This window comes from Diplotaxodon limnothrissa, linkage group LG3, assembly GCF_057381915.1.
Source record: "Diplotaxodon limnothrissa isolate DT_005_m linkage group LG3, D_limnothrissa_male_GT1.1, whole genome shotgun sequence".
In the NCBI taxonomy this organism is placed as follows: domain Eukaryota; kingdom Metazoa; phylum Chordata; class Actinopteri; order Cichliformes; family Cichlidae; genus Diplotaxodon; species Diplotaxodon limnothrissa.
Genome location: NC_140598.1, coordinates 47,657,663 through 47,681,491, shown reverse-complemented (window position 1 = coordinate 47,681,491; position 23,829 = coordinate 47,657,663). Strand labels below are relative to the sequence as shown.

Here is a 23,829-nt window from a genome sequence, read left to right as displayed (position 1 = left end):
GAGATATTGTTAAATAGTGATTAAAGATCTATAAATAATATCAAACTTAAAACATTAAAATGTAACACTGTTGTAAAAAAGGACAAGATGTGAATGCTGTAGAAACTCATTAATCTGATGATGTAGCACACAGAGCAGTAAAATAAACATTTTTATTCCTGTTAACTATTTTATCATTGAGTCCAGTCTCAGTGCTGCTGTTGATTTCTGAGGCTCTGAAACTTTAAACTGGAAACATGTAAACCTTAGAGGTTACAGTCCCACAGCCTAAACAAGGAAACATGGAAATCAATGTAGTTTGTTTGGAGATCAAAGTGAAATTAATATGATTTGATTGATTTGGTTCTGCCAAATTCTGTCCCTACCATCTGAATGTTGGAGCAGAAACTGAGACTCATCAGACCACTGTGTGGTTACAGGACGCTAAAAACAATGTCTTTCGCTATTAATACAATTATAACAGTTATAGCTACCTACAAGGCAACACCTCTTCCAGCTGTCTTAGGGTGAGAGACGGAGCACAGACAGGTCACATCAGGGGTTAAAAACACCTTTAATTAGTTCCAGAAGTGTCTGCTTGCAGGCAGAGGGAGTTTGGTTTTACTCTGTAGATATTGTTAAGGTTCAAAATATTGGGGATGGAGACAAGAGAAAAACCACAATAACAACACTGGTCCGGTCGGGTTGAGTCAAACGATGATTTTTAATGATCACACACGTGGGAGATGGACACTGATGCAGACAGCCTCAAAATCTCAAAATGGTGGAGCATTGCTCAAACTTTTATAGCCTCTGGTGCCTCCACCTTATCATACAAAGCATAAACATTCACATGCCTTCTCTCACACAGCGCCTAAGCTACGACCTTGGCTCCCCGTTTATCTGCTCCTGCTGAGATGGGGCAGAAAACTCCAGTATATTCTGTTCTCTTCTAATCAGACAAATAAGGCGATGACTTTCTGCAAACAGTATTTCTTATAACTCAGCAGTATAATGCATCATAAAACAATATCATTCATTCACAATAAATCAACAGTTTAATATAATGCACATCAGTTTAACTAATGCAATAGTTATCAGCTTCTTCTAATTCAGGAGAATAATGCAAACTAAAACTACATAATAATTCACAATCTTTAATTAGGGGTATAACATGGCATAAAATAATATTAGAATCTAACAATATATTTATTGATATTTACTCTCCTTTATTCATACATCTGTGTGCTTGAGGTTTGGAAATATTTATTAAAATTATAAATAGCCTTTGAAATAATGTAAGACAAATGTTTGATAATACTTACAGTTTATGACAAAGATGATGATGATGATGATGATGATTATTATTATTATTAATATTATTATTTTATTATTATTTTTTTTATTATTTGAATAATATTTAAATAAAATAAATGTTTTTCACACTTAAAACAAGTCTTGGACTTGTGTTCTCCTCATTTCCTCTTTAACCCTCAATCAGCTCACATATGTGTAATGAAACTTACTGTCTGTCTGCTATTGGTCAGTTTAGTCTGTGTGTTAAAGGCCTTTTCATAAAAATCTGGCAGACATGGTCAGACCTTGTTAAGTTGTTATTTCTGTGTAAAAGGAAGGAAGCAGAGAGAAGTTTTAAAACCTCTTTGTTTCCTTCTCAGCTCTTTGGTATCTGCTGTGCTGCTGCTTCACTCTCTCTCTTTACAGAAAGTTGTAGAAGTTTTCAGACGTGTCACTGCTGGATGTGAGGATGGGAGCCACTTTGCTCTGTGAGCTGGGCCTATTCTGTGAGTACATCACTGACTTCTATTGTTTGATTCATACTGATCCATAAACATGTTTTAGTAAGAAGAACAGAGCATCAGTCATTTGTACCATTGCAAGTCATGTGATCAGAGGACTCTCATGTTTGTTACCAACATGGTTGTTTGTAGACTGGATTAGATTTTAGTGCACTGACTCAGATCAGAGTAGATGTAAATCTCCAAATGTTTTAAGGAGCTTGGTAAGAAAGCGACTGCACTTTAAACCCTGGTGGGATTGTTCCTTAAGAAGGTCATTAACTCACCATTGATCAAGAAATGAGACACATCATTACCAACAGTGTTTTATTTATGTTACATTTCAAATCTAACATCAACAAAACACTCACATGATTTGAGTGTCTTTAGTTTGATAATGTCTGAAGTTTCTGTCTTTATTGTAGTGCTCTGTACGCTCGTCTGCAGTGGACACGCTCAAGGTGACTGAACAGTTTTCACTTTTTCTATTTCTTCCTTTTTATTTAGCAAAGATTATTCTCAACCTGTATGACTCTACATAAATAAAGTATTAATAATCAATCAACATTCTGCCTTGAGCATAAAGTGTTTCAGATTGTCTGTTGTCTGATTGTCTGTTTGTGTTGGATTCTAGATGCTGTGCTAACTATTGAACCCAACTGGTCCAGTTATTTCATTGGAGAGTTTGTTACCTTCAAGTGTGACATGAATGAAGGAGAAGACACTGACTGGTATTACACAATCAAGAAGGATGGTCGAGAGTATGCCCCCAACAGGGAGAACAAAGACTGCACATTAGAAATTAGCTCAACAGGCCACAGTGGTGAATATCAGTGCTCTGGTAGCAGGAAGGAGTCACATTATATAAAGAACAGTAATACTGTCTTTATAACTGTATTAGGTAAGTCCTCAGTGATTAATACTGCGATGATTCCTGTTAAAATACTCATCTGAATTATAAAAAATGTGTGTTTAATAAATGTTTCATTGAAAGTATTGTATTTCTTATGTGTTGGAACTTTAGCAAAGATCCTTGCATTTTACCTAACTTTGTGTTTCCTTCAACAGTGAACTGCATTAGTTTACATTCAGTGTGAATTAGTCAGGACTGAGAATGGACAAATGTTTATACTGTGCTTATTTAGAGATCTACAACCTGAATTACTGCAGCTCTGTCACCATGTTGAGACAGAAATCAGAAAAATTTAAAGTGACTTAAACTGTAGAAAAAAAAAATATATATATAATGAAGACATTTGTAGATTTTATTTGGGGGGGGGGGGGGATTTAAAAAAATTATTTTTTTTAAACCTTTTATACATTTATATTGTATCAGGTGTGCATTATGTTCTCTCCTTTTTCATAACAGCAGATAAACCCAGGGCCACACTGACAGCAGGAACAACAATCATACCAGTAGGGGGCAGTGTGACACTGACCTGCTCTGTGCAGAGCTCTGATGGATGGAAATATGAGTGGTTCAGACGAACCCAAAGAACCTCTGAAGTTCAAATCAGAGATCAACAAAACAGAGATATCAGAGTATCTGAAGGAGGAATCTACAGCTGCAGAGGAACAAGAGGAAACCCAGTTTACTACACTGATAGAAGTGATGATGTCACCATTGAGAAAACCAGTGAGTTCAGTCATTTAGTTTGAAATATACATTCACTCATGATTATCAAACATACAATGTGAAGTTTTCTGTGTTGATTTCATGTTTCTGTTTGTATCTCAACTGTTAATATGTGTGAACAGTTTCCAATAAAGTTGTTGTAAAACAACAACCCAACTGGCCTCAGATATTCAGAGGTGAGACGATCACTCTGACATGTGAGGTGCAGGAAGGAGGTGAAACCACTGAGTGGGAGTATGAATGGAGAGGACCCAGGACACCCACACAGTGGACACACAATAATGATGTGACATTCAGAGTGTCTGAGTCCAGCAGTGGAGACTACATGTGTAAGAGTCGACGCAGAGATGACTCATATTCTTCAACAGAGTGGAGTGAAGCCTTCACATTGTCAGCATCAAGTAAGTCATGTTTGTTGTGTGATCTCCATTTGACAAATGTCATAATGGTCAGCACAGGATGAATTCAATGGTCTACAAAGCATGTTACATTGTTGGTCAGACAAAGAGCTGCAGCTGATAGTAGCCTCATTGTAGACAGTTTGTCACCACTTTGTGTCATGAACCTTCAGCTGGTATAGAGACACCAATGCTGACCTGCTGCTCCATCACCTGAGGACAATAATGATATAAACAGGATAAATAAATAATATATTCAAACAAATAACAATTGATCTACAATTTCTATAAAAAGAATAAAAGTAATTCTGAACTATCATCTGATCAAATAAATAAACACACACAGACATACCACCAAAAATAGTGGTACTGTTTCTATGATTAACAGTCTCATAACTCTGAGTCACTGCCACTCACCTTTAGCAGGAGGCTGATTGAGATTGATCCCTTTAAACTCCCAGGTCCTAAAGACGGACCAGCTTATTAATCAATCTTCAAGTACTTTTTAAATACAGCAAAGAAAATATAAAACTTTCACAGCTTTGATCAAAACGATAGATGATTGAGGATTACTATGAAGGTCAAACAGCATTATATCTCATGGTAACCTCTTTGGCATTGTAAAAATGTTCTTACTGGAAATGGTTGAATATGAATAGTCATGTAAAATGTGGAGTCTAGAGAATCAGTGTCAGGAATGTGATCCAAGGAGGGGAGACTAGGTGGGATTGTGAATGTGAAACAATCATTTTCAGCAAATCTCCAAATCAACATAAATTCACAATTAGTTCTGTAACAATTCTACAAGTAAGACTGCAAGTAGTGTAGAACAGGAGTCACAACATGAAACCACAGAGCAGAGTCATGCTGACAGTTTCTGACAGGAAACAGAAAATCTCAATGTAAACATCAGTTTTTGTTTCTTTATATTAAGATTTCAGATCTAAAATCTGACATTTTCTAGTTTCAGGTTTTGGATGTGAAAGAAGTTCATTTATCGTTCCGTTCATCATCGGACTTGTTAGTGGAATTATTGTCGTGCTGCTGCTGATGTGTTGCTATAAACAGATAAAGGGTGAGAGACTTTCTGTTTGAAAATTTACAAGAAAAATGTTTTTTTTAATGCTGTGACACTTTTAAACAAACTGATGTAATAATCTTTGTGCTTTTTACAGAACCCTGTTGTAACAGGTTGGTGCAGCAGTTTAGTTTCATTTATATAACTTCAAATGAAGCTAACTTTGAATTATTCCTCATTAAATTTTCATTATTTGTTTCAGTCTCACTCAGTCTCAGAGCACCAATCAAAGCTCTGCTTCACAACAAACATCCAACCAGAATGAAACTCAGGTTTACTCCTCTCTTCTTCATGGTGAGACCAGAAATTATTACTTTTTCTCTTTAATACAGTTTTCAACACTCAGTTTTCCAGCAAACAGTGACAAAAACAAAAAGAAATAATATTTTTCTTCCTTCTTTCTTATTTTCAATGACTTGTAGGTGATCTTTCAGTCTATGAATCAATCAGAGGCTCTGGAAACACTGGAAGTGGTACAAACAGTATAAACTTTGATAATAGCAGAGCTGTAAGAAATGTAAATATTTATTCTGACTGATCAAACTTCATTATTTCAGCAGATGAATACAACAACGTCACATCTGGATTTCAGCTTGAAGGTCTTGATAAAAGGAGTGAGTACAAGAAGCATGAAATGTAATAATTGGTCGAATGTTTTTGTAACTTGTGTCATTTTAGAGGAAGACAGTCTCCATGTTATTAAACACAATAATCCATCATCACAACAGGCAGACATGATGGCACAGAGGAGAGCTCTGACTACAATAATGTGAATCCTGAATCAGCCTCACGTACAAATGTGAACTCTACACACACTGAATCATTAGTAATCAGATTACATGTGCAGTTAAATGTGTGACATCATTGCTAAAGTTTGTGGAGCTGATGAGCTGAATCACTTTTTATACGATTGGCTTTAGTTGTGTTCTGCTGCTGTTGTGATGTCTGAATAAAATAGATGAGATCAGTTCTGTGTGATTAAAGCATGAACGTGTCAGAAAGCATCATCACATCTTTGGCAACATTATTTCTTTGTTTTTCACTTTCAAACTCGTATTTGTTCTGATTTTGTTTCAGGTCCATAAAAAGATTATTTCAACAAAACTCAAGACTCACGAACAACATGAGCAACGTCAGTGTAAGCAATGACATGCTCTTGGTTTAATATCAACACTGGAAGACTGATTATATGGTTCATCTTTGTATTAAAATCCTATTGTGTTTATTTCTGTTGTAATAAGTGGAGGGTGGATGGTGTGGGACATTGTTTCCGTCAAGACACAATTTCATGATTTGGTTCTGTGAGTTTGTTTCAGTCTCTTTGTTTTATTTCTATAAGATGTTCACTCACTTCCTGCTGAATTTTACATGTTATCTTTAAAGTGTAAGAATAGATTATTTTAGTATTAGGGATTTAGTTGTATTAACGATAGTAAAGCATTATATCCTTATTCATTTACATAGGCCATAGGTCAAGCTGCTAAACACTCACACATAGAGCAGACACACAGAATTGGGAGAATAAGTCAGAGGTGTATGTGAGAAGCAGAGGCGACAGAAAGGAGAACACAGTGTGCGAAGAAATGGGCAGCAAGGACACGAGAAAGGGAGACAGCAGATAGAGAGACATTAGCAGGCGCCTAGTTTTGAGAAGACAAAGGTTGTTGACCTCTGTGTGCTGTTGGGACTGCCCCAGCAGATTTTGATGATTGATGCTGAACTGTGAAAATCCCCATGTACATGTAATAAAATTAGTTGATTATTTGTTCTGAGAAAAAACAGGAATGAAATATTACACTGTCTTATGATGCATTATAGTGCTGATTTATAAGAACACAAAAACTTATTGTCAATGTTCAGATTTTACAATGTTATTCATCACTGAGGCCATGACAGAGAACATTTTGTGTGTGATCAAATTGTTTTCTGTAGGTGATGTTTGTGTCTTTTATGCTGTTTACAGTTTGATGTGTGTAAAATAATTGTGGTGCTTTTAAAAATAATCAAATAATATCACGACAAAACGTCTTTGTTCTTCTGAGTGACCCGTGATGCTTATATGTGGATAAAAATGTCTTTTCTAACTGTCTGCTATATCCTATTTATTAATCTGCTGAAAATGACTCATGATTTCTGCCTGAGCCCCCAGAAAAGAGGAAAAGCAGCCTGTGGTTGAAGAGAAAAAGTAAATGACTTGTTTTAGCAAACAGGCAACAAGAAATGCAGACAATAACAGCACAGTGTTGTTCTCTTGACAGCTACATGCTGATATTGTCAGATATAAATATAAAGTATTTCCTTAGTTGAAGGGATAAAAGTGTCAGGTGTGCCCCTGTAGCACTGCACTTGTTCTCTGTGTGGACTGCACATTTTATATGATCTACCTGTACTAGGAAAAATACCACACTGTGACAACTGATGAAAACTCTCATTTAGAAAAATATCAGACAAAAATACAGTGCCGAATGGTACAGACAGAAAACAGCAGATATCATTGTTCAAAGGTAGGTCCTTTAAAAGACCCTTTACCAGGTATCATAATCTTGGCTGTAAAAGTGTCAGAAATCATACTGTAAGTGACAGCTTTTGCCCTTTTTCCCCCAGAAAATCCTCAGCTTTCAGTGTGGACATACAGATATAGTTCCTCTCCCATATTTCTCATGTCAGACTCTGAACACATCTTCCAAGTACAATCACTGGACTGTGTTTACAGCTGGTGGCCAATAGAGGGAGACATAATCCATTTATAATTTATTGTATCTGTCATGGTCTCCCAGTCCTCCTGGTCAACCAACACGTTCTTTTTCCTTACGAGTGTAATGAACTCGATACTTTACTTTCTGTTTCTTTCCTGTACGCACTGCTGCAGTTTCATCTAAGAAGCAACCTGGCTGTCTTAAAGGTGATGAACATTCATTCAGAATTAGCAACACTGATGATGGTAATTATTAAAAAGTATTGGTACTGGTACCAGTAGGGGAGACCGGGGATAGTTGTAACATTTTTAAGGTAGTGGATTCAAAATGTAATGCAAAGTATTTACATGTCTCTGCTATTAAATAGTGCAGCTATTTTCTCTGCAGCACAATTACCCATTGCATGGTATGGCCTCAAACACAAAGAGTGAAATGTTACAATTAACCCCATAGTCTGGGTTAGTTGTAACATATCCTGGGGTAAAATGTAACACAATGAAATAAGGGTACTAACAAAACATTAACATGTAATCTTTGTTTATTCAACACATGAATGCACTTACATCCATTTATGTAGCTGTGTGTGTGTGTGTGTGTGTGTGTGTGTGTGTGTGTGTGTGTGTGTGTGTGTGTGTGACAGAATGCAGAAATCTAGCTTTTGAACATATTCCAACCCCCCCAAAAAAGACAAATTATGGAATTTTCTGCAACTGAATATTTCATTAATTTTGGTTGGTCTTCCTTGAGTTTGGCCTCATTGGCTCAGTGGGCATTATAACCTACAACTCTTGCACCAATTTTGAACATAACAATGAAGCTGAAAAAATGTAGTTGTTCACCAGCATCGCAATTCCATTACTTTTTATCCTGGCTTACCTTGGTGTGGTTTGCAAAGTGCTTCAGAAAGATGAGGAAATCTGTTTCTTGCACCCATCCTGATTTATTTCCACTACCAGTACTTCCTACTGGTCCATCTCTGACACAGTGGTCTGCATAATGTATGTGTGGGAACACAAACAGTGGAGGAATTGTGTTGCCAATGTCATTACCCGCATATACAAAAGCGACCAGTGAGCCTCTCTCTGCTGATGTCATTGCCCCAACTTGTTTAATATAAGTTAAAGTAATAGTGTGGTAAGTTGTAAAATCTGCATTATTGTTACAACTGACCCAGACTCCTATAGCCATGAACTAGCTAACATTACAGCCAACGACTAAAACATTAGCACTAAAGACCTACACAGAATATATCCCCATAGACATACAAATAACATAATTTAAGTTTGATGAGTTTAACTGCAAAGCAGATAATGCTATTAGAAATTGAAATAAAGTAGAAAAACTTACTTTTTGACATACAAATTACTTTTTTTCATGTTAAATTATCTGTGTTTGACAAAATGTGCTGATTTTTCACATGTGATAGCAGAACTGAATTGGGCATGTACAGGATGAGTCACATCATTTGAAACTTAGCCCTGATTGGAGAAATTGGAAGTGTTACAACTGACCCACGTTACAACTATCCCCGGTCTCCCCTATATAGGCCTGGTCTTTACTTGGTATTAGATTGATACCAAATCTTGCAGTATTGCACACGACTAATAAGTAGTGATATTAAATTCATTAAACTGATATAATTTCAGCACCATGGACAGCACACAAGGTTTTCACTGCATGAGCTGTGCTCTCTAACACGTGACTGTTTGTAGTGGTGGACAAATTTAGCTGCATGCACACATAGCTCTCTCTGTGATAGGTTAATGATTTTAATTAAAAAATATATGTATATTGATTATTGGCTGAAAGTGATTAAAATTTTTAATATTGTGACACAGTGGGTCCGCACTCTGGAAGGGAGGGGAACATCCGAAGAGGCATACACCTGCTGAATGGCCTCCACAACCCTGTGGGACAATCGAGACTTAGACAAGGATCTGACCAGAATTCCATAGTGGAAGCTCACAAACGGCTGGTCTGACTTCCTGAACGGCCGGATAAGCAAGAAGTTCTGTGCCAAAGCACAGAGATGGCACAGGGCAACCTGGCTCCCAGCTGCCTCCTTGTGCAGGTCCCCTGTGAGGAATATTCATAACTCCACTGACTTGGACAGGTGAAATTCAGATGGGGTCGTCAGCAGCAACCCAGGGTTAGGCCGGAGGATAACCCCTGTGTCACCTTCATCATTGCCTTTGGACCGACAGAGTGTGCAGCTCACAAAGAATCATGTTAACTGTGGTCTGGTGGGGGTCCAGCTGGTGGGCCGCACACCAGGAGGCAAACAGCCCCCGAAGGAAGCAGTAGGCAGTCCTGGTGGATGGCGCACAAAACTCCTGCAGCATTCTCACTTTTAGATCAGGCCAGGCATGGAGCCTCTCCCTCTCAGGGTACAGGCTGTCACCCTGAGCCCTACTGGGAAAAGATGGAACAGTGACCCCCTCACCTGGAACAGGAGGTCCCTCAGAACAGGGAGCTCCGGGGGTGTCCTGGCCATGAGTGGCAGGATAACTGAAAACTAGCATGTGTGGCCAAAGAGGGGTCACCAGGATCAACTCCTCGGTCTGGACCTGGTGAAGGAATAACTGGAGGAGGGGTATGGAGGGAAGGCACAGAGAAGAGCCTGTGGTGAGGAGTGCACCAAGTTGTCTGCAGGGAGAAGAACAGATGACAATGTGTCGATTCTCTGGGGTAAAAAAACTTCTGCCCCTCTGAAGCGACTCCAGATCTGGTGGACCACCTCTGGATGGAGTCTCCACTCCTCTTGGATCGGGCTCCCCTCAACATATTGTAATGTCCACTTTCACGTTCAGTGGCCCTGGCACATAAACTGCTTTCAGTGAGTAGAACCGGGTGAGCCCACTGCCACAGTCTGGTAGCTATCGTGCAGAGGAGGGGAGACCCTCGGCCCCCTTACCTGTTGATGTAGGCTACTGTGACCATGCTTTCTGTCTTGATGATAACTTGGTACCCTAACAGTCACGACAGAAACTGCTTGAGTGCCAGGATGACAGCTTGCAGCTCCAGCATATTTATGTCAGAGATGCCCAATGACTGATATAACAGCTGTAGACTGTAGAGCCCTCAGCCTCAGGAGCTGACCCACGAGTGAAGCCCAAATAGGTCTAGGCACACCCCGAAGGTCTGCTGTCAATTCGGGGTGAGGGACATGGAGGCTCTGATGGACTCCACAGTCATGCCCAGAAATTATGTGATGTGGGAAGGCTGCACATGACATGAGCAGAGCTACATGGCTGCAAAACTGTCCTTTAGTGCAGCAGAAGGATACGGCCCAATGCAGTGGGAGAAACTCTCACTCACTGGGTTAACAGCCAGTCAGCCACAGAGAGGACCCACTAGCCACGTGAACGCACTGACAGAGGTGCTCTTGGCTTCTTGGTCTTATGGGGTGCAGATACTCTCTCAGCACAGTTTACCACACTGCTGGGTGTTATATACACTAGTGTATTCAGCTTTGCTGTAATGTTTTGATTCTGGTTCTCATCATGATGCACTTTGCTGGTGTTTTTGATTATTGATTTTGATGTTATGAAGATTAAGGGCACAACTTCACAAATCTAAATACAAACACACACACAAAGAAGAAAAAAGGAGGGTGATGATGTTTCAGATTAATATTAATTGACAGATGCCTCAGCGTGTAGACAAGAGTACATATGACATGTGAGTCTAGTGGTTCCGGTCACCCTTTAATTCTTTTCTGACCCCCCTTTGTTTCTCTGAGCAGACTGTGATGACTGCATGAGTGGAAAAGACTGTTGTTGGTTTATTTTTATCTGCTGAAAATCAGACACCACAAAATTTCTGTCTGGGCCTCCAAGAAAAGAGGAAATGCAGCCTGTGGTTTCAGCCTGAAGTCTAACGTTTGTCTTCTTTAATCTCAACACAGCACAGTGGAAATGTGCAGGTATGACAATGTGTGAAAACAGGTTAAAAGTAGCTTTATTGTGGTGATGACACATGCTGGACTAAAGGATAAATAAAGCATGTGGGCATCAAGAGAAACGGTGAAAAGCTTGTTTCTCACGCTCATGTCTTTAAGAGTCTCTGCATGGACGTGCTGTAAATGTTCATTTATCTCTGAAATAAATAAAATCATCCATCACTCTCTCTGTCCACAACATCATATACAGACATGTTTTTCTTCTTACTGCAACTTCCAAACAGGCCAGTTCCTCACAGTATAACACAAAACTCCAAAGTATAATCACTGCTTTGTAACCAGCAGAGGAGCCAGTAAATCATCTAAACCTACTGATACTAATGTGTCTGTTTGGCTGCTGTTACAGAAATGGTTCCTACACCTGTGATGATGACGTCAGTGTTTGACTCCAAACTGTCTGCTGGACTCTGCAGTATCACAGAGACTTCCTGTCTTCAAGCCTCATAACATATTGATATGTACTGAAACTTTTGCACTTGTGTTAACATATAAACTGCAAATAACATAAAAACATGAAGTAACATCTTAATGTATTTTACCTTTCCCACAGAAAAGTGGAGGGAAGGAGAAACACACCTGCTGTAAAACAATCTAAAACACTTCGATATCGACATGTATCTGAGTATGTGTAGATGATACTGCAACAAACCTTAATCAAAGGTTATCTTTGTAAGAAAGTGTTTGACAGAATAAGAATAGATGCTGTGTGTGCAGGCTTTAACTATTATTAATATTATAGACTGTATATTGAGAATGAGAAGTGAGAAACTGAGGTACACCGCATTCTCATATGGAGGGGATTAGCCAATCACAAAGTTACCACACCTTAAAGCATTCACTGCTGTGTTGTCCTTTTGGACTCTAATGTGGGCGGAGCCTATAGTAGCTTTCATAGTGTGACAGATGAGGTCCAACTAGACAGGTTATGGAGAGACAGACAACCATTCATGTTCACATTCACACCTGCAGGCAATCATTGGAATCACCAGTTAACATAATAATATATGACTTTGGACTCTGGGGAGAAGTCAGATAGGTAGAGGGAGAAGATGCAAACTTCACACAAACAGCCCAGCTGGTGGATTCAAACCAACAACTTTCTTCCTGTGAGGCAACAGTATGAACCACAGTCATCCAGCGCATGGTGGTCTAAGAAGTTTGGAAGGAAAGTGACTAAACTTCTTTACATTTCTGGAAGACGTGTCACCTCTCATCTAAGAGGCTCTTTGACTTCTAAAAATAAAACAGTAAAGAGTCTCAGGTATTTTAACCTTAGTGAGGGTTTTACTTCAAGTGGGTCAAAGACCCACAATTAATCACTACATCACATGAGCCAAGCTGTGAAAAAAGGTGTGGGTCATTATAGACCTATAAGTTTTTGGAGTTAAAAAACACATTCATGAATCAAACCTAATCAGTGTTCTGTGTTTGGCTTATTTAGTGATTCAAAAATACAAAAGAGTGGCAGCACAAATAAAAGTTTACAGTTTGACTGTTGTTTTAGGTTCAGTGCTGCCATCTTTGATTGCTAACTCACAGTCTGTGTGTCTGCTCAGACTTTCCAAGCGGTAAATGTGAGTTGTGTTCCACAAAAAAACTTTTCGACTGGTAACTCAGAATTTCCAACTTCTGTCTTATTCAAAAACTATCACCAGAGATTTGGGATGAGAACACTTTGAGACCTTTCCTCCCCCCATCATGTAACCTACTGAGGTCACCTGAGGAAAGTACCATGGAGGGGTTGTGGCACAAGGAAGGGATCTCAAAACTACATTGTAGGTGACTGACAGCTGATGCCATAAGGCACCACCTCTGGTCATTCACAGTGGACATAGATGTACTTTTTCACTCCTCTTTCAAACCGTCAGTATTTTCTGTTCAAAATGTGAACACTGGCACCTTCGTATGAGTGATATTTGATATGATATTGGAAGCAGATGAAACTAAATAAATATTTGGAGATCATTGTCTGTCCATAATCCTGGAGAGTGAGTGAGTGTGGTGGCCAGAAACTGAAAACAATACATTTTGGGAAGACAGCATTCATGTATCGCACAATAAATGTCTGTGGATGTTCAGAAACATTTGCTGATAAGATGACTCGAGATAAAATATTTCAGCTTTATGATGACCACACGGGACACTGCACAAATCACATAAAAGAATAAAAATAAATAATAATAATAAAACATAATTATGAGCTGGTAAAATATGTCACCTGACCTGAAACAACAGAAGGTAAGAAGCAAACACAAGAAGCAAGCCTGCATGTTTGCAGTGGACAGGAAATGTGAACACGTCACATGACTGCTGTGGTCAAAGCTACAGGAGCTGTTTGAGGTTTGTATAAAAGGAAAGGAAGCACAGAGAGGCCACAGTCAGAAGAAACACTCTGGTCTTATCTGTATTAAATGCAGCTTCTCTTTTTATTATTGATGTAAAGTCAAAGTGTTTGAGATCAGCTGAGGATCAGAGTGCAGCAGGGCTGGATGTGAGGATGGGGCACTCTTTGCTCTGCATGACGGGGTTATTGTGTAAGTACATTTGTGACATTGTTTGAATGGCACTGATTAATGAAAGTGTTTCTCATGTGTGAGAATTAGAGTGTATCACTGGTTTGAAGTGTTTATCTGAGAGTTTGAACAAAGCATATTTGTGATGTTTATGAAAGTTACAGACAAATGTTGGCTGGTTCCTTGGTTCAGTTTAGTCTGAGTATCGTGTTGGATACATCGCTGCTTGTTGCACTTGACTCATTGTTGTGTACAAGTTCATATATTCAAGTTTTTTTAAACTTGTTACTAGATTATAGTTAATTTGCATAGAAATATTTTGATGAGCAGTAACTGTGTCATGTGAAAATTAATCTTTAAAAAATTACTTTAGTTGATCTTGATTTTGATTTTCTGTCAGTTTGACCCTGATGATGTTTAATCTTTACTTTAGTGCTCGGTTCTCTCTTCTACATTAATGCTGAAGGTGAGAAATGTTTCTTTCATTTCTTCACATTGATATAATATGTATAATTTTAATCTGATATTTTATATTTCATGCACCATTTTAAATCACATTCTGTTTCTCTGTTTGTGCATCGTTTTATTTAAGATACTAAATGGGTTTATAAACAGTGAGTGAGTTAAATCCTGCAGGTCTGTGCAGTCACTCTGTGGTTTTACTCAGAATATTAATTAACTGCTTTAATTTGTTTCATAAAAACACATCTTATTATTTTCAAGTCCAAATGTCACCAGGATGCAGTAAATCTTTTGACTCTTAACAGCAGCAATAAAAATCAGTTCAGCTTCAAAATGACTTTATGCTTCCATCAATCTCTAACTTGATGTGTTTATGTGAACAGTTCCCAATAAGCCCACCGTGATCCTCGAACCATCCTGGCCTCAGATATACAGCAGTGAGACAGTCGCTGTCAGATGTGAAGGAAGTCAGTCGCTGTTTGTATGGAGAGATGGCACATTAATCAGACCTCGAACATCTGAATACAGAATCATCAGAGCTACTGAGTCTGACAGTGGAGGATACAGCTGCTGCACCGTGAGTCTTTCAGTCTGCAGTGACATCATCACACTGACTGTATCATGTAAGTTGGACACATTTCATTGAGTCATATTGTTCTTTGTTTTAGTTTAGTAACAAAATCAGAGAAAATCGTAACAAACATTAAACACAGATGTGATGATCTCAGTTTCTTCAGTACCTGCACATGTGTAGTTTCCACCACTGCAGCTCAGAATTATGACACAATTATTTTGTTTTTATAATTTATTTGAAGTTGTGGATCAAACATGATCAATAAATACAGAATGAGCAGAGCTGCTGTCTGACGATGGAAATACAGATGCTGAAAAAAGAAAAGGCTGATCATCAACAGAGAAGAGTTCTGTTATCACATCACAGCCCTGGTTGGGGTCGGGGATAGCATACAGTATGAAAAACATCTGTGTGAATTATGACTGATAAATGCTGCTGACTGTGCACTGGTTATGCATCTTTATGCATATATATTTATGTGATCATGATCCTTAAAACAAACATTTAAATAAAAAACAGATTAACAAAAAATCTGATAATAAGAGCGACCACAATCAGCTGGCCTCAGATCAGCTAACAGTGTATAGTTCACCTGTCTCTGCATTTAGGAGTACAGTTTGGTGGCTGAGCATAAAAACAGTCTCACCTGATTCTTGATTCACTCTGATAAAGTTTTCATCATGTTATATACATCCAGTGTTAGCTCCTGGCTCTCTAGCTGGCTAACAGTTAGCTGAGATACCTGTGCTGTCCTCATGTGTGCTGCTGCCAGTTGTTGATTCTCATCAAATTTGCTTTGAAGTCACTTTTTGTTTTTGTGCTGTTGGTGCCTGTTTGTAACAAGTGTGATGATCACACTGAGATCAGGGACCGACCTACCTGAGAAACCTGAGATCTATTATTGAACTCCATCCATCTTCTTAACCCATCATCCAGGGTCGTGACCTATTAAGCACTTACTGAATTAAAAAAAATACATAAATTGTAAATTAATAAAAATAAATTGGATTTTTTTAAAATTACTATTGAGCTTTTATGTTGAAATCTTTATTTGTTATATAGCAAAGTTTTTCCTGAAGCAACTGACAGTCTGATGTTTGTCTTTCCTGTAACATCAACAGCAAGTAAACCCAGAGCCACACTGACAGCACAAAGTTCAGTCATACCAGCAGGGGGCAGTGTGACACTGAGCTGCTCTGTGGAGGGCTCTGCTGGCTGGAAGTTTGACTGGTTCAGACGTGATTCAGAGTTTTCTGGAGCTCAGAAAATAGGAGCTGGAACATCAGAGCACACGATCAGTATTTCAGAAGGAGGCATCTATTACTGCAGAGGAGGGAGAGGAGATCCAGTTTTCTCCACAGAGGACAGTGCTGCAGTTACAATTCAGAAACAAGGTGAATGTTTATAGTTTTTTTTCTGAAATGCAACAAATTCATGTTTAAATTAAAGTAAGACTTAATATATTTAAATGTATTTTTGCTCCCACATGATTTGTTTCTGTTTATTTGTTTGTTGAACAGTTTGGGCTGCTGTGAAACTGCAGCACAGCTGGTCTCAGATATTCACTGGTGAGACAATCACTCTCAGATGTGAGATTCAGGGAGGTGAAGGAAAGGTGTGGAAATATGAATGGACAGCACCCAACACAAACAGCCCTCCAACATCCAGTGAATACAGGATCAGCAGAGTTTCAGTGTCCCACAGTGGAGACTACAGATGTCGGGGTAGCAGTGACTATCTCTTAACAGGATGGAGTGATGCCTTCAGACTGACAGTTTCGTGTGAGTTGGACCATGATTCATGCTGACATTTAATGTTTTCATGTTTACATCTGTCTTAACAGGAAAACTCCAACAATGATCCAGCTGTCTGCAGGCAGCTCAGGACAACAGTTTTTCTCACTGTGCAAACAGAAAGGAGAGACACCATGGAGGCTCTTAAAATATCAGCAATGTAAAGAGGAATGTACAGAGATGACAGTTTGATAAGAGAATGATAAATCAGTGAAATTTTTAGTTTGTTAGACAGTCTAATGTGTCACATGCAGGTAGGGATGGGAATGGATAAGAATTGATTGATTCTCATTGGCTCCACTTTGAGAGTCGCCACCATCTCTAAGCAGAATATCAAAGACATTCATGCAGATTAGAGGCTGTGAGGTCAAATGTTTGTGCATGTTGGAGGTATTTCCCCTCTTTGTTGTGATCAGTGTTGGGATCATTACTGGAAAAAAGTAAAGCAAAAAAGTTCTTACACAAAATCAGCACAAAGAGACCTTACATCGGTTGTCATGGTGATTCTACAGTAGAAACATGAACAGGTAGAAATGGAGCTGCAGCCTGACTGCTCATCAGTTTGTTAGGATGAAGTTCATCACTCTTGGTTATTGGCTAGCTTAGCATTAGCATGCTGTCCTTGCAGGTGCTTTAAAGAGCTCCAACAAAAACTACTTTGTTTCTGTTTGTAGATAAATTAATCAGTGAATGTTTAAAGTTTGGTCAGTGCTGTAACAAGTTTATTCTTGAGGGTGTTTTAATGTTTTACTTATTTTGTTTCTTCAACAGCAAGTAAACCCAGAGCCACACTGACAGCACACAGTTCAGTCATACCAGCAGGGGGCAGTGTGACACTGAGCTGCTCTGTGGAGGGCTCTGCTGGCTGGAAGTTTGACTGGTTCAGACGTGATTCAGTCTCTTCTAAAGCTCAGCTCATGAGAGGAAATGAAGCAAACAGAGTTATTAGTGTCTCACAAGGAGGTCTGTACCACTGCAGAGGAGGGAGAGGAGATCCAGTTTACTACACAGAGGACAGCAGTGACGTCACAGTTAGAGAAACTCGTGAGATTAAAATTTTTATTTCTGCCAAACTGAGAGATGTTATTTTGTGTTCTGTGCTAACAATTTTATTCAACAACGGTGAGTTTATTAAACCTGATATGAGAGACAACTCCTGACAAATAGAAGAATTTATTCCGTCTTATTTTTTTTTTTATCTTCATGTTTCTTTTTGTCTCTAACTGGATATTTGTCTGTGAACAGTTCCCAGTAAGCCCACTGTGACCCTGCAGCCATCCTGGACTCAGATATACAGCGGTGAGACAGTCACTGTCAGATGTGAGATTCAGGGAGGTGAAGGAGCTCAGTGGACGTATGAATGGAGAGCAGCCAAGTTAAACACACCTCCAACATCCAATGAATACAGAATCATCAGAGCTACTGAGTCTGACAGTGGAGGATACAGCTGCCGGGGCAGAAGGGACTATTTCTTCTCAGAGTGGAGTGATATCATCACACTGACTGTATCATGTAAGATCTTTCATCCAGAGTATCTAAATAAGGAAAAAGCACTTCTTCTTTCTTACAGCTTTATAACTGTCTTTCATGTTGGTCAGTAAAATGTTTAGTTTTTATTCCAACAACAAAAACCTGAACAGCAGCTTTTTATTCACAGTGAAGAGAACAAAACATATGAGAGTAACTTCTCTGCTGTGCAGCTCTAATACATGAAAGATGAAATGCAGAACAAATGCTGAATCTGTCTCAGCTGCTCCACCACATCCACTAAGAAACATTAAATCCACTGATTGTTCCTCATGTGTGTTTTTAACTTAGAAATGCAGCAAATTAAATATGAAAGATTAGTGTTGTGTTTGTGTGATAGTTGTGCAGTTTGTTGCAGCTTCACCATTAAAGTTATGTGATATTTATTATTTCCATATTTCCACCAAGTTATTTCAACTGGTTTGATTCAGTCATTGACTTTTGTTCTTTTTCTAAACTGAACTGCAGATAAACCAAAGGCCAAACTGAGAGCTGATAACACAGCTGTTCCAGTAGGGGGCAGTGTGACCCTGACCTGCTCTGTGAGCCCATCATCATCATCTGGATGGAAATACTGCTGGTACAGAGATGAGAAATCCTCTGAAGCCCTGACCACACAAGATGCAGTTTTCCACTCAAATGGACAAATCAGTGTCTCACAGGAAGGACTCTACAGGTGCAGAGGAGGAAGAGGAAACCCAGCTTACTACACAGAGGACAGCCAGTCAGTCAGGATTGGGAAAACTGGTCAGTTTAACATGAGGTCAGATAAATTCCTGATTAAGGAGGAAGATGAAGAACAAAAGGCATTAACATTTTTGACATTCATGTGTTTTTATTGTACTTTCTTGAACAGTAACAGCCTCAAACAGACCTGTTGTGACTCTGTATCCAAACTGGTCTGAGATATACAGAGGAGAGACGATCACTGTCAGATGTGAGATCCATGGAGGAGACACTGAGTGGGATTATGAGTGGGAAACAAACAGCAGGATAAAAGCTCCAAATCAAAATGAATACAGGATTAGATCTGCTTCATCATCCAACAGTGGAAACTATCGCTGTAAGGGCAGAATGAAAAGTTCACAGCATGAAACAACAGAGTGGAGTGATTCAGTCACACTGACAGTTTCTGACAGTAAGTAGAGTCATAGTTCATTTAACCTGGAAATAGAAACAGTTTGTAAAAATGTGTTTTTATTAGTACATGTTGAGATATTTGACATGTTTAGATAGTCTCACTCTGAAAGTTCATCATAAATATTTGTGAGTCAACATTTTAGTGACATTGAATTCAGAGTTAAGAGACGAAAGATTGAGAGAAAATCTTTGTTGAACAGATGAACCCCGTCCTGTCCTCACTGTGTCTCCATCATGGCTGAGTCCTGGAGCCTCAGTAACTCTGAACTGTGAGGTTGAACATCCGTCTGCAGGATGGAGCTTCTACTGGTATAAAGCTGTTCCTGATCTATCAGAGAAATCCTCCAGTTATGAGCTGCTACCTGATGGCAGTGGGACTGCACAGGACTCCTACATCATTCATGGACAGACACACACAGCAGGATATGTGTGCAGAGCTGGAAGAGGAGACCCAGAGTATCACACTGATCACAGTCGACCAAAGTTTGTCTGGTCTGCAGGTCAGTTTGAGGAATTTTAATCTTCATGTTGATAATTTGAAAGTCTGTAAATCTGGCTGCATGACTATCAGGACTCCTGTGAACCACACAGAAGTCAAATGTATATTTCCACTGTGATATTTTTAATGCTAACATCTGTGAGCTTTGTCTCTTCACTGCATGTTGTTTCCAGATGTTCATTCAGCAGCGTCTCTCACAGTGAGTCCTGACAGAGTGCAACACTTCACCTCTGACTCTGTCTCACTGACCTGTGAGGGAAACTCCACTGAGTGGAGAGTGAGGAAGTTCTCTGAGGACGGCCGACTGTACTCTGACTGTAGGAGAATGACTGGATCCACATGTGACATCAACACATCAAAGTCAGATACTGCAGTGTACTGGTGTGAGTCTGGATCAGGAGAGTTCAGCAGTGCAGTCAACATCACTGTACAGAGTATGTTATTATACATTTACTACTTGGATTTGAATGATTTAGATGTCACATGAACATTTGTCCCAGCTTTGCTGTATGTGAAGTCATTTCATGTGGGAAAAATAAAACACATACAGCAGTTTTTAAATACACAAGATCAGATCTTCATGATGAAAAACATTTGTACAATCTGTTCTTATTATTGTTTGTCAGCTTTTTCTAAAAGTGTGCAGCTGCTGATGTGACTGAAACAATTGTGTGTGATTGTGTCACAGATGATGGTAATGGTCCTATCCTGGTGAGTCCTGTTCATCCTGTGACTGAGGGAGCTTCTGTTAGTCTGAGCTGCAGTTTGAGAACACAACAAATACTTTCCAATGTGTTTTTCTATCACAATGACAAACTTATTGAAAATGATCCCCGAGGGGAGCTGAAGATCTCTGCAGTGTCAAAGTCTGATGAAGGTTTCTACAAGTGTCAGTACTCAGGAAGAGAGTCAGCACAGAGCTGGATGTCAGTTAAAGGTGAGCAGGATCAAAACATCTGATGGAGTTTTCTAAACCAATGACTGAGAATGAACATTAGATTGTCTGATTTAAGTCTCAAAGTCAATCTGCTCTATTTTATAAATGCATTTATTTATAAGATTATAATTTATTAATAATTAATTTCTGTTATCTGTTACAGTAACTGTGTCAGCAGCTGACAGCTCTTCATCTCCTGTGTGGTTGATGGTTGGACTGGTTTGTGGAGTCTCTCTCATTATTATTCTCCTGCTCTTGTTGTGTCGCTGCAGACAGTCCAAGTGTAAGAGCCTCTTTTCTATTTTTATTATTATTCATATTACATTAGGAATCTTTCAGGGTTACTAAACTAAATGACGACTTTATTGTAGAAATTAAACTCAGTACGAATCCAAATTTAAATAAAAGTTGGAAACCACATTTCTACAATTCTTAGGAAAACAAACTATGAGGAAAGATGTGACAAAGCAAAGGAAAACTGAGGCAGTTTATAAAACACATGATAATGAGATGATGAGTAACAGGTGTTAACTAACTAACTAAAGCCTCTTTTCCATTAGTAATTACTCAGATCGACTGGTTTTCCATCACGCTCAAGTACCACCTAATGTGTGTGGTCATCGTCATAGTGACGTGGTCGAGCACCCCATGACTTAATTAATATTTGTCACAAATGATTCAACAAAGGTGAACATCACGGCGATGATATACCTGTTGCTCGGTCATCTTTCTATAGACTCGGGGGCCACGGTGTTGCTTGTGTAGCAATTCCGGGTTGCCGGGTTTCAAAAATGGCTTTTTTTTTATCAATAAGAAGCTCTCGTAACTCATCAAGTGATGCCACTGACCAGTCAATCGGCATGTACGCTATTGACATCACATTTTGGGATCGCCTCGGATCACTTGGAACTCCGGTTGAGTAAATACTAAAATAGTACTACTGGATCTGATGGAATCAGAACTATCTGATGGAAAACCCTGAAAACTGTGTTTTAGTTACTAATGGAAAAGAGGTAACAGAATGACACAAGATACAGGGGAAAATAAAACAGGAAATGACTGACACTGAGACCTCGAGTAAGTGGTCAGCACTTAAACCGATCTTTATTATCATTATTAATATTGACTCTTCATTCATCTCCATTGACAGGAACATTTCTTAGGTTCAGTTTCATCCAAATAACCAACTGACTACATGCACAAAAGATCAGAAACAAACAGGATTTTACAACCTGAGTGTATCTTTAACTCGACTGAAAGAATCCACAAATGTTGTTGTTTCATATCAGAACAACACAAACAGTAACACCATGATGGGTTCATGCTCTGAAAATATCTGATAGTCCTGTTGTTGATTTAAACACAACTAATGAAACTCTGTAAAAGGTTTTTCTGTTTTTTCATTTATCTTTGAAAAATGTGTCATGTTGGTTTTCATGTGTGAGCCACTGAAACACTGGTGCAGGACATCACGTGAAAAGCACAGAGCAGCTAGAGATGAAACAGTCTTTTCATTTAAGGAAACTGGCACCATGTCATTGGTTTACAATTGTGTAACTAAAATATGAACATTTCAGGTGCAGATAAACCCCCAGATGTCATTTACTCTAATATTGAACTGGAAAACTTTGGAAATAAGTGTGAGTACACAAAACATATACAATGTAGAAGAAAAGCCTGGAAAGTTTTTGAAACGTTTAAAAATGTATTAAATGTTTTTCTTTTGTGGATTCGATCATCTTAACAGGGAAGCATCATAAACCAGAGCAGAGTGCTGTTTACTCTGAGGTGAAGACAGGAGCTGCAGGTACAGTCACAACAGTCTCATTCAGTGTTTGTACTTGAACGTGTCATCACATCATTATATTGCAGGTAATTATAGGTCAACATGGAGTTTAGTTATTCACTTACTAATCAGTGTTTCAGCTTTACTGAATCACAGCATCCACAGATTCTGACCCAGACCTCAATCACAAAACACACACCTGCAAAGATGAAGTGTCACAGGCAACAAATGATTTCACTCTTATATCCTTCACTGTAGTTGTAAAAAGTTTAAAGTCCATATGTATCCAACATGTTTGTATCATATCTGTGCTGAACAAATGTGTCCTGAGCTCTGACGTCTCTTTTAGAGGACAGTCTGATGTATGCTGAGGTCAAACAGCCCAAAAAAGAAAAAGCCAAGAAAAACAAAGGTGAGCAAAGTCTGCCATCATCTCCACTGAATATTGTTCATCATGTTTATCTGCTCTTAAAATGTAAATCTGTTTATTTTAATGTTTGTATTTAGGTCTTCATGCGTACTAATTACTTGGTTAATAAAATCTAGTTCTATCTTTGCATCAGTGGAGACATCCAGTTTCCTCCTGGTTAATGATATTATTGTTTTCAATGATCTTCTCTTCATTCACAGGAAAATCAAGTCCTGCAGCTGATGCAGCAGTTTATTCTGAAGTCATATCAGGAAGCTCTCTCAGTAATTCTGCTGCCATGCAGGCTGATTTATTCTTCACATTATTAAATGTCTTCAGCTCATAATATCTTTACATGTTGGAAATCACTTTGTCTCTTTGTGCTTGTCTTACAGGTCAGTGAGGAGAGCTGTAGCAGCAAAGCCAAGAAGAAGCTTTTTATGAAGCCACTCTTGCTCCTCTGCTGCCCAAATATCAGACATGCTCAGCTTTATGTGCAGTTACAATATTAAATCCTAATATCAGACATATTGCTCTCTTATAGCATAAAACAAATGTAGGTGTATTCGTGCTCTTTATATTCAGTTATTTGTATAAAGATTTTGTAATAAACCTTGAATGTATCTAACATGTTCCAACAGCAGT

At 38.8% G+C, this 23,829-nt stretch overlaps 1 protein-coding gene across 1 annotated transcript; it reads left to right on the top strand.

Moving 5' to 3' along the window:
• Positions 1-1,744: 1,744 nt before the first annotated feature.
• Positions 1,745-23,587, top strand: LOC146636230 (Fc receptor-like protein 5). Its single transcript, XM_085350307.1, has 16 exons — positions 1,745-1,781; positions 2,201-2,236; positions 2,410-2,676; positions 3,145-3,411; positions 3,534-3,812; positions 16,215-16,487; positions 18,132-18,398; positions 19,754-20,053; positions 20,226-20,486; positions 20,741-20,989; positions 21,165-21,272; positions 22,567-22,629; positions 22,737-22,796; positions 23,125-23,187; positions 23,406-23,468; positions 23,580-23,587. The coding sequence occupies exons 1-16, from the start codon at positions 1,745-1,747 to the stop codon at positions 23,585-23,587; spliced, it is 2,601 nt and encodes an 866-aa protein (XP_085206433.1).
• Positions 23,588-23,829: the final 242 nt, after the last annotated feature.